The sequence below is a fragment of the Dermacentor andersoni genome, chromosome 5 (assembly GCF_023375885.2).
Source record: "Dermacentor andersoni chromosome 5, qqDerAnde1_hic_scaffold, whole genome shotgun sequence".
Lineage (NCBI taxonomy): Eukaryota > Metazoa > Arthropoda > Arachnida > Ixodida > Ixodidae > Dermacentor > Dermacentor andersoni.
This window is the reverse complement of record NC_092818.1, coordinates 95395730-95407412: the sequence shown is the minus strand read 5'-3', so window position 1 is coordinate 95407412 and position 11683 is coordinate 95395730. Positions and strand designations below refer to the sequence as shown.

The 11683-nt window shown below is 47.3% G+C and overlaps 1 protein-coding gene across 3 annotated transcripts; it reads left to right on the top strand.

Annotated features, from left to right (window-relative positions):
* Positions 1–595: 595 nt before the first annotated feature.
* On the top strand, positions 596–10329 carry LOC126530915 (glycine receptor subunit alpha-2-like). Of its 3 annotated transcripts, none has more exons than XM_050178243.3 (5): positions 596–864; positions 974–1056; positions 3483–3617; positions 8974–9347; positions 10069–10329. In XM_050178243.3, the coding sequence occupies exons 2-5, from the start codon at positions 999–1001 to the stop codon at positions 10261–10263; spliced, it is 762 nt and encodes a 253-aa protein (XP_050034200.1). In that variant the 5' UTR covers positions 596–864; positions 974–998; the 3' UTR covers positions 10264–10329. The 3 variants fall into 3 exon arrangements, with proteins under 3 accessions (XP_050034200.1, XP_054926833.1, XP_054926834.1); XM_055070858.2 differs by having other exon boundaries at positions 596–884; XM_055070859.2 differs by lacking the exon at positions 3483–3617 and having other exon boundaries at positions 596–884.
* Positions 10330–11683: the final 1354 nt, after the last annotated feature.

Here is an 11683-nt window from a genome sequence, read left to right as displayed (position 1 = left end):
CACAAAGTCGACGCGTCGCAGGTAATACGCTTCGCGCCTCAGCTCGCGCGCGTATTCGAGTTTCAGGTCGAGGCAAGAGCCCAGCACCAGGACGTCCACCGCGTCTTTGAGCACGTATTCTAGCACGGACTTTGCGTTTGGTATTTCGGCCACCAGCCGCCCCTCGGCGTAATTTACCGTGAGCCAATCGTCGCCGTCGGCGGTCGTTGTTTGTTGCAGTCTCTGCTGCTGCTGCTCTGACGACGGGGGCGGCGGTAAAACGCAAGGCCAGGGGCGGCGGAGGTAGGCGCACGAAGTGTACCACGCCACGTGCGATAGCGATTTCGTTTTTCCCGTGGCGTATGCGATTCTGTTTATAACGTAACGCAACGCGGTGTAGTTGGCGATCGCCTCTTCTCGCGACGGCGGCGCGACACCCGTCGCGACGCTCGGGTCCTCTTCCCGCGCCACTACCCTTTTCGCTTTCCAACTCGTCTGCGGCCAATCGCGGAAACGTCTCGCTAGCGTACACGTACATTGCTGCCAACAAATCTTTGGTGCCCATCAGCGCGGTCACCGCGTCTTGCGTGCTCGCGTGTAATCGGACGACTGTTTTGTCGATGACGAAAGTTTCCGCCTCACCCTCTGCCTTGGCGTTGCTCTGCCTAAACTTTGCATTTGCAGTGTCGAATAGTTCCTTGTTTCTGTTGTTATTAGGAGGATGGCGGCTGTTATCAGGCGCAGCCACGAGTGGCGATGTCAACTGGAAACCTTTGAACGCGTCGTTGCATAGTCTGACGATAACGACCGCTCGCACGTCTGCTTCCGTCACCCCGTAACGTTTGGTCACCGAGGCCAAGGCCTCATCTGGCGTTTTGGGAGCCGGTACGTCGAGCAAACACGAGGTGCCGACCGATCGATCGATCGATTTACATCATGCAGTCAAGCGAACAAATCAAAGGAACTTTCACGTGTGCTCAATTTTGCTGTGCAGGATTACTCTCCAACTATCGTGCTTGATGGACTTCCAGCTGTTCCCGCTAGACAGGCAGATCTGTGATGTCGTCTTCCGCCCGTGTAAGTCCCTTTACATATCTAACATAGCAAGGCAAACTATTTCTTTTTGCCCTTGCAAAGTCGTTTTCCCAGAAAGCAGTTTTACAAGTCCAGTCATCGTCAGCCATAAAAACGAAGATGTTTATCATTCACTTTCTTCTCTCTAGATTTATTAATATATTTTTTTCTTCTATTTAACTACATGGGCCTCTGTGATTGCGGAAACCTTTTCAGCGCATTTCTGTTGTTTTCGAGGAACGGTACTGTATTTTCTGCCACAATGTTGCCTGTCAGGTCGTCACTATGAGCAATTTATTGCTGTGAACAGTGTGAAGCTACGTACTGAACCACGCGTGGGAGCGAAAATTTCTAATATAATTTTTCTTTATTCATCAACGCCACCGAAGTTAGCCGCACCGGCACTGTTCCTTGTTCTGATTTCACTTCGTCGCTAAACATTCATCCATAATCCTTACATAAAAGAGGAAAAACGGGGGGCAAGGAGTATGCTGCCTAACTATTTTTTTTTATTGCGAATTATTTCTTTGCCTAGTCGGCGCCTAGGTCAAATGCGAGGCCGTCCAAGGTCACAGAATTCGTCGCCTATGCGCGCGCGCCCCCATGCGCCCGCTGGCTGGTCGCTATAGGTTCTGCCCCTCTTTGTCCCACGCGCATGCGCCCGCCCTCAAACACGCTCTCCCGCACACCGGTACAGGTAGTACAGGCTTGGCACCTCCTCTCCTCGCTCCAGTCCCTAGACGGTACTGGTGTGCGCGCCATAAATAAGAGGCTTTTAGCGTGTCCGGTATTCCGGTAAGTGCGGGCGGTTTGCCGGTTTAGCGGGGCCGTAAACGTGAGGGGCCAGATTGGTGGTGCAAAGCTCAACCACACAAACACCGAGCTAATTATTATATTCTGCTTAGCTGCTGGTGTAAATATTCGACAGTGGCGTAATCGTTTTCACAATAGAGACCTTTAGCGTGTCCGCTATTCCAGCAAACTGGGGCGGTTTGGGCGGATTACCGGATGGTCGGGGGCGTAAACGCGAGCGGCCGGAGCGGTGAAGCCGCCTGGTGGTGTAGAGCTCAACCAGACAAATACAGAGCTAAAATTGCAGTAACCTACTTTATTCTGTTTCACTGCTGGTGCAAATTTTGGCAGTGGCGTAACTGTGTTCACAATTACGCCGCTGTCCAAATCTTACACCCCAGCTAAGAAGAATATAGCAATTGGCTCTGTGTTTAGGTGGTTGAGCTTTGCGCCACCAGCTGGCGCCACCAACTTGGCCGCTCACGTTTACGCCCCCGCTAAACCGGCTAACCGCCTGCGCTTGCCGGAATACCGGACACGCTAAATGTCTCTAATTATGCCGCTGCCAAAAATTTGCACCACTAGCGAAGCAGGATATAGTGGGTTGCTGCAGTTTTAGCTGTGTTTGTCTGGTTGAACTCTACGCTACCAGGCGGCTGCAGCGATCTAGCTACGCCCCCGCAAATCCGGCAATCCGCCCAAACCGCTCCCGTTTACCGGAATAGCGGACAGGCTAAAAGTCTCTGATAGAGGTGGCTCGGTTGCGCTAGCTGCGCTATGTTGTGCGTACGCCTCAACTTGCAGATACTATAACGCGCCATCGACAGTATCAAGCGGAAAAGAAGTGTTAGAGTACAAAGGCTCTGCTTAGACTGCATAGGTATGCGACGCTTACCGAAGTGGCGAGGAAGGAGGCGAAGCGACATGCCGACGAGATACGCGTGGCCGTGGAGTGTGAACAACAAGAGAAGTGCCGCGCGGCCCAAGAAAAGTGGCACCCCAAGCGAACGGCAGCCGCCGAGGCCTAGCGGTGACACTCGTAGGACCGGCTGCCACTTGCGGGGTGTAGACACGTATTTTCAAAAGCACGATGAATGTGATGTGTTGCGTAGCGCCTGTGACCAGCGCTGGTTCTGATCGTACGTCGTTTAGGTTGTCGTGGCTCGTGCATATGGCGGTCCTCGAGTGAGCTCTTCCCCGGGAGGACATCAGTTTGTTCGGGCTTTGCGCCAAAGGCAGGGGAGAAGTGCTTCGCAGTGACTGCCGTAATGTTTCTAACCTCATCTTTAGTGTAAGCTATACTGGCGCAGCGTCTTACTTTAAAGTTCGTGGCATCAAGCTGCAGCCACCATGATCAGTGTACTATACGAAAAAGAACATCATTGCAAACAAAATAGACATCACGAACGCCACTATTACAACACGAAGGTCGAGTCATTTTTGCATAAAATAAATGTAGAAATTATTAGATAAAGCGCAGGTATCTAAAAAAGTATACTTTTTCCAACCTCTCGCACCGCAAAATATTACCAGGGTCCTTCGATGTATCTTCATATTATTAAGCTCACCGAAGAAAACGATATACTCTTACATTGAGCCTTCTTTTTATTTATTCTTTATTTTTTATTTCTTCGCAGATTCTCACACAGACGAAAAGGTGGCGATTTCCTGGCGCGAGACAAACCCTGTCGTGCTGGAATTCTCGAATGACGCTCCAGAATTCGACGTTATCAATTTTGATATTCATAACTTCACAAGATTCCATCGAACGGGTGAGTACGGCCTCACGATTTTACACTTGCACACGCAAGCCCTGCCATCGTATGACGCATCAGTTCGCAACCTACGGCGTTGTACGTCAGCGCTGTTTTGTGTATTCGGCGAGATTGGAAAATTGAAAAAAAGAAGTAACGACTCCAGTCACTTTCTGCCAGCGACTAATCAGTTCAATTCACGCTTCATATTGGAAGACTTCAGCCATGAGTGCAGCGCACGCTATAATCGCTGGTTGTCTCTGGACGTGACTACAGACCAGAACGCCACACATTTCGGTTGGACAAAGAGCTCCAGGCCGAAAAAGCTTCACAGCTAAAGGCGTGTTCCACGGGCCGTGCGTGATGCCGAGTGTCGTGATATGATCGTGTAGAAGTGTGCACAAAAATGCAGTGATTGCTTTTTTCTGAAGATGTATAAATAGTGCAATAAGAGATGCATGGAATGGTATGTTTTTAATTGACCAGTGAAACCTAGCGCGTCTTTTGCGTAGAACAACTTGAAAAGCCTAAAGCAGGCCGCTCGATCGAAACGCTACTGCGTGGTCAAATTATTTCGCGTATCGCGTTACGCGTATAAGAACAGGCCATAAATGTGGCAGAAGTTTAAATCGAAGCTTCCCTGCCGAGTGCGATTCGCATCTTCGTACCTATCTTGTCTCTCTAACGGTGAACACGTTTAATTAAAACCTCTTAACTTCGTAAAGTAGCGACACTCTCCTCCTCCTCGTTTCTCCTCTTTTTCACGCTCCCTCCTCGACTGTGGCGCCGCCTACACTGCTCGAGCGTAGCAACGGCGCCAACGTGCGCTCCTCGCTACTCCGTAGACGCTTCTCGAGCAAAAATGGCGCTGATGCACGGCGCGAGGGCCTACGTGATGCTATTAGGCCAATAGCGGCGTCGGCCTCGGCCAGAGCATGCGAGGAGGAGGCGGTATTCTCCAAAGCGTGGCACTACTTAACGAAGTTTATGGGGCTTTACGTTTAATGAGATCGTGGCGCCATCTGAGAACGGAGCAGCCGAGAAATAGTTCACTATTTCAGGCACAGCATCTTCTATACTTAGCTCTATACTATGCAAAGCTATAGTGGAGGCTATGTTTCAGGCATACAGTTTCATACAATAATTACTAGAGCCAACTGTGGCGCTAGTATCTACGGCAGCTGCAAGCAGGGCAACCAGCCAGCATGGGAATGATGGATAGTGCATAGATTGCCTTAACTTCGTCCTTGTGACTTCAAACAACTTTGTAACCTCATCATTTTTCAACAAAGTATAGCGTTATTAATAATTAGATATCCATTAATGAACAGTTCTCTGACACCAGTATTTGGACACAGGATCTCTAGCACACCAGCTAGAGATCCTATAGAGAACGATAAAAAAAGTTTGGCGTGTTTCCATCCGCAGTGAAATTAGAAGAAACCAAAAACAAAGAAATTAAAAACATCCCGAGCGCAAGTGAAATCACCCATGAAAAATTTACACAAATAATATATGTATATGATGTAGTGCATGTAACCATGTGTATATAATACCCAGCCTGTCTATATATCTCTGCAAATAAAATTATTTCTTCATAAATTAGCTTTGTGCGTGCGTGTGCGTGTGTGTGTGTGTCGCACATCGTTTTAGTAACGATGTGCGGACGGACGGAACTATGTTCTTATTGTTTTTATTTATTGGATTTATTGTTATTAGTACATCAATCAACTTTGGTTTGCATACTTGTTAGCAGAGTTAGTCACTTTATGTACTCTTTATGTAATTTGCTACACCATTGGTACGCTGAAGTGCGTCAACAACACCAAATAGCGGAATTCCCGGCCCTGCATACCATAAGCAAGATTGTATGGTCCTATCCGGTGCACGAAACGGAAGTCGATGGTGTCGACGCGTTTCTAAGGCCCTAACACACACTATCTTTTGAAATTTGCCACGGCAAACCCTATCTTCCGAAGTGCCTTTCCTACGGCGCATAGTGCCAATGATTTTTCAAACAGATGGTGTTTTTCATGTAAGGATCGATTCCGTTCTTTGTTAAGATTTCACTTGTCAGTCGGGAACTGTGTACGCCAGTATTGTGTTGAATCTTTGACAAAAGAACATGTTTGTCATTGGTACGAATAAAACTTCTCTTTATAACGGCGGCGCAGCTGTCAGTGTACCTGCATATGCTCATGAAGAGGGCAGAGTTGCGTGTATACCTTTTCCTCTCGTACGTAGAATAGGTATACCGCGTTTTTTGTTGGTGGAGCCTGTTTGTAAATTTTAGGTTGTCGCCTACTGTAGATCATGACCTTCATTATGATCTATAGTCGGCGACAACTTCAACATTAAGGCCTCTCTGTCTGCTTCTCGACGTTCATCTTCACCAGGCCCTGACGGAATCAGTTATGCTGCTTTAGCCCATCTTATAAAATAGACCAGGCAAGAGCTGTTGAATTACTACAACCGCTCATGGCATGACGGTATTGTTCCTCAGCAATGGAAGTCGGCATGTACCGCTGCTTAAACCAGGAAAGTCGCCCTTTGGCCTGGAATCTTTCATCCAGCAACAAAACAACGTTCACCGTCCCACACAACGTTCAACAACGTTCAACAAACAACGTTGACCTGACAAGGTTCATCTAATAACAAAAATGCTTCAAGAGCATATCAATGGCGCTCTTTCTTTGTGTGAAATCGGTGAACGTTAATGTTACAAATGAAGCGATCCTCGAGTCATTGGAGGCTGTTCGAATTGGTGATCCCATGTTTCAGTGGATCCGCGACTATTTGACGAGAAGGTCTTTCTCCGTCCACACTACAAATTGCCCCACAGCGAACTATGTTACATACAGTGGCGACCTGCAGGGCAGGGCATTGCGTCCTATTCTCTTTAACCTAACTATGGTCGGCCTCGATGAATGTTAACCCATGGCATTTCACATATCAATGTACGCTGACGATATTTTTCTTTGGTCTTCTGTAGCGACTCGTATTCCAATACGAGCGCACAAGGATTGAGCGGGCAGCCACCCTAACTTGTTTATGTGTCCGCAAACAAGGCTTCAATGCATAAAACAGCGGTTTCTTAAACAAGTAACTGGAATGCCGATGCATTACGTCGGACATTTTGAAAATTAATACCGCGGAGATGGTGCTGTTCAGAGAATTCGTTCCGACTGTACGCCGTGAAAACTCCGCGGCTATATTTCGTAGATTGATATATGTGGTGTAAAGTAATTAATGAAAAATAATTAGCGTAATTACGTTAATTATTCAACTGAGCATTTTGATGTTTTGTAGAAGTAATGGCCGCATCATCGAGTAATTAAGATCGAGGGGGGTTAGAATTGTGCTATGTGCTATGGGCAATCTTTCAAAATTTTCGTGCACCTAAAAAAAAGAACACCCTGTATATATTATGTAAACGCATTACGCGGTAACTACAGAAGGACAGGAACAACGAAAACGATTCCGTCTGTTTAGTCCAAAAGGTTAAATTGTGGGCCTTAATTTCCCGCAGCTACACAGTAGGCCATGCTGGAAGCAGTATTGAAGGGCTCCGGAATAATTTCGACATTATTGTGGCTTATTAATATTCACCCAAAGCACGGTACATTATAATTTTGCATTTATCTTGTTTCTGCGCTGTGAATTTGCATAACAGATCACAAACTAAACCGACCATATGTGTCTTTTTTTTTTAGTTTACAGATTATGTGACTTCCGTTCTGAAAAATTTTTTCTTCAGACTGCGATTACATACTTCTAGGACGCTCTCTTAAAGAAAATAAAAAATACGCCTTAACTACCTATAGCCAAGTCGAAGTTCTACTCGATAGAGTACTTTCTTATCAAATTGTTTATATGGGCTCGAAGTAACACGATTTCCATGGTCTGAAGCAGTTCAGCCTTCGCAAGTTTCTACACCCAAAATTAGGCCACAGGGAACAGTAAGAGTGCATATATGTGCACGCTTCGTGCCTAGTAATCGCAATTGCACAGTCGCAATAAATTAAACACCTGAACCGAAGCAGTAAGAGGAGCAGTGGTGCTGCTACCTACAGGCCGTGCCACACTTGCAAAAGTTGTCGGCAACTTCTCCAAGTTGTCGGCAACTTCTCCAGCCAAGCACCGCTTATCGAGCGTGGCACAGAGACTGAAGCGAGCCACGACGCATACAGGGAAGATCAACGCGAGAAGGACTGAGTTCAATCGGAACGCGACATGCGGCGCGCCATCCATCCCACTTCTCCCTGTTCGCTATTTCTGTACACCGTGGAGGAAATTGAGGATCTGGAAACCCTCACTCCAAAATATCCGATGTCCACGCAGGAACAAAATGTCGCCTGCGCTTGTGTTCGGAGTCATATTACGCTTGAGTCCATCTATTATCATGTTTCCTTCAGTGTTAAATTCAGGACACCGTAGCAAATAATGGTCAATGTCGCCCAGGGAATGTGGAAAACACGACCGGATAACATAGCGCATCAATACATATGTGCACAAAGTTCCGTCCCCGTAGCCTTCGCTTGGTAGCCAAGAAGAGTTGTCCGCGAGTATAGTTAACATTTCCCTGTCTCTCACCATAACATTTTTTCTAAAAGACTGCATATCAGCCACCGTACAACGCATACATATGCATACAAAGGCACACACAGCTCAGCATTACTCAAAGCGTCGAACCTGCACAAGTTAACGTGCCAAAAAGGTCAATAACGGCTGAAGTCAATATGTATTCATAATTTATACGGAGCCATATCGCTATGGCAACTCCCATTGTCAAAGCGTATGTTTAGTCCATCAGTGTAGCACCTGTGTGTGTGTGCCTGTTCTTCTCCTACGTCCTTGTGCTATTTGCACTACAAGAAAAATCAGCAAAATGTTCATGTAGGACATCAAACCCCATATTTGATTTTTTTAAATGCCTGATATTAATTGGTAGAGTGCTGGCCGCTTTCCTAAGCATACATAGAAAAACAGATGTGCTATGCAAGTGTACTGAAAAAAAAAAAGGTGCAGTGACGGACCAGGGGCCCAAGTCACAAGGTTTGTCATTCGTAAGTTACCCTTTGCCAATTGCCAGCCAATCCTAACGTAAGAGATTTTTGTGAATAAGGGCCCTGGTCACTTACGCAGGGTCTTCGAAAGAAAGCGTGTAACGGGGCATAAATAGTGGAACATCATGGCTGGACGAACTGCTTAGTAGTGTAACAAAAGACTGGTTAATGACAAGGTGACACAGACAATGTATCACAAGATACCTTGCATGTGTCACCTTATCGTTAACCTCTCCTTCGTTACGCTACGAAGCAGCGCGCCTCGTTATGATGTCTTCGAAATTTTGACAGGAATCGCGCACGCGCAGGCAACTTCAGCAGCCTAAAGATGGAGTTCCTGCTGGAGCGGGACCCCGGCTACTACCTCATCCACCTGTACCTGCCACTCACGCTAACCGTGCTCATGTCGTGGCACGCACTGTGGCTCAAGGTTGAGATCCCGCAGGCCCGCATGGTGCTCAGCGTCAACTGCCTGCTCACCATCGTGACCGTGTCCAACGGCGCCCGCGCGCTCATACCGCGGGTCTCCTACCTGAAGGCCGCCGACGTCTGGGTCACCGCGTGCATACTCTTCGTGTACGGCGTCATCTTGGTCTCCGCCATGGTCAACTACATGGCCAGGCTTAAGCTCAGGGCCCTCTGGCTCAGGAAGGTGGACCAAGCCTTCGCGGACGTGTGCCACGTAAGCTTCCACTGCATTAATTCGTCTCGTGGGCGTAGCGACCGGAGTCACGTGTCCCCGGTGTACTATCACCTCGCATTGACGGAAGCGCGTAACTGTGCTGCCAGCAGCTGGTTTGCTTAGCATAAAGTATTTCGCTTGCGTACCAACCGTTAAATGCTACTAAACAACACAAAAACCTGTTTCGTGACTAGGTGAGCATCCAGTGTACAGCGTGTATATGTGAATGAATAAATGAAGTGAGTGAGTGAGTGAGTGAGTGAGTGAGTGAGTGAGTGAGTGAGTGAGTGAGTGAGTGAGTGAGTGAGTGAGTGAGTGAGTGAGTGAGTGAGTGAGTGAGTGAGTGAGTGAGTGAGTGAGTGAGTGAGTGAGTGAGTGAGTGAGTGAGTGAGTGAGTGAGTGAGTGAGTGAGTGAGTGAGTGAGTGAGTGAGACTGCGCGAGCTCTGCGAGTAACATACCAAGCACTTGACCACTCAATTCACTATTACATATCGTGACAGGCAACAGGCACGTTTATTTCGAATGTTTGGTCGAAACGCCCCGTGAGCTCCATTGTTATTTTTTTTCGTGCGCGTAGCGGATACGAGACACTTTTTTTTTCGGTGATACCCAGAGCGCAAAATTCGCTCCTTTTGTTCCTCGTCGGCGCTGCACTTTTCAATCTCAAACATGGCGGCGCTCGCCTATGTTGTTAATCGCTAGTTTACTGTGCTGTTGCAGGTGGTGATGCACGGAACACCTTCGGACGACTTCCTGCTGAAAATGAACCGGGCCAACAAACAGGAGCACCACAGGAACGTCAAGAGATCGGAGTCCGTCGAGAGGAACGCCCGCTATCTTTTCCCCATCTGCTTCCTCTTCTTCAACATCGTGTACTGGCCATTCTACATGCTGCGGGCGTACGCTTACTTCTGAAAGCGAAAGTTTTCGATTAGAGCAACATTCAATGGAAAGTTTTCTCAATAAACTGTCTTCCTCCGATCCTAAGTCTTGCTCAGTATCCGACTTGTATGTGTACCAAATGTCCTGACAGGGCAACCTTAGAAATTTAAATTGACCTCCCGTATAACAAGAGACCTCTCGTATAACGAAATAAGCCACATCCGCCTTAGCACATCTGTCCACGTAAGCAAAAGGGTGAAATGCACGTGTAGCAGAATCCTCGTTCCCTTAAAACAGATATTTCCTATATATACCTGCCGGGGACCTTCACGTTGAAGATGTTTATGTATAATCGTCCAAGGGACGACAATACGTATTTTTTGTACGTATTTTTTTTCTACGTGTATTCTATTTATCTCTTATAGCATAAGCCTTCGGGCAAATTGCGAATAAAATGTTCTAGAAAGCTATTCATTTTAACTAAATAAGACTAACCGCCTTAGACAGAGGGAGTCTCCCAGAGCTAGAGTCTGACCATGTACGTAGTTCGGATTCCTCTAAATGCCTTGCTGTGTCATACAGAAAGAAAGTTGCGTACATCACAAAGAAGAAAAGGTAAGAATTTATCTGAACCGCACTATTCAATCTGTACTATTGTAAAAGTATTATTACCTTTCAAATATTAAAATTAAGATACTTTAAGATCAAAATCTTTCTTAGAGCGTTACCGCCACTCTTCCGTATCGGGTATGTTTCTAGCCTCTTTCTTGGGCCAATCTCACATCATCGACGGCTGCAGAACTCGCAGCTATCCGTGCTGCTCTGGAGTTTATTGTTCACAAATCATCACATTCATGGTCCATCTTATGTGACTCAAAGGCAGCTCTTCAGTGTCTGATGTCCCCTTTCAACCATGGACCAAATGAGCAACTAGTCGCAGACATCCGACTACTCCACCATCACGCAATCAACAAGGGACACAACATCATCTACCAGTGGATACCGGGTCACTGTGGAATTTCAGGAAATGACAGTGCGGATGACGCTGCCCGGTCGGCTCATGATGGTGCCCAGATTACACCCATACCGCTGTCAAGAACAGATGCAGCCACAAGTCTTCGCTCCCTCGCCCGCGAGCTTACACAGAATCTGTGGAACACCAGTGCATTCACGAATGCACGTCTCCACAAATTGGATCCACGTCTGCAACTCCGCCTACCACCAGGGTTGCCACGAGCGGAAGCAACACTTCTGTGCCGCCTGTGGCTCGGCGTGGCATTCACAAACTCCTATTCATTCCGCATTGGAATGGCCGACAGCCCTACTTGTGACACCTGCGGCTGCGAGGAGACGATTGAACACCTCCTTTGTGACTGTCCCCGTTACGCAGTGCGAAGAAAAGTGCTTGTGACCGCTCTCGCAAAACTGGACAATCGCCCCTTTACAGAGGAAA

Bases quoted from the DNA above. Each gene is read 5' to 3' on its own strand.
- LOC126530915 (XM_050178243.3), top strand. From the start codon at position 999: ATGGACTTCCAGCTGTTCCCGCTAGACAGGCAGATCTGTGATGTCGTC. The intron at 3,618-8,973 runs GTGAGTACGGCC...GCGCACGCGCAG, and splicing joins CACAAGATTCCATCGAACGG to GCAACTTCAGCAGCCTAAAG. The intron at 9,348-10,068 runs GTAAGCTTCCAC...GTGCTGTTGCAG, and splicing joins CCTTCGCGGACGTGTGCCAC to GTGGTGATGCACGGAACACC.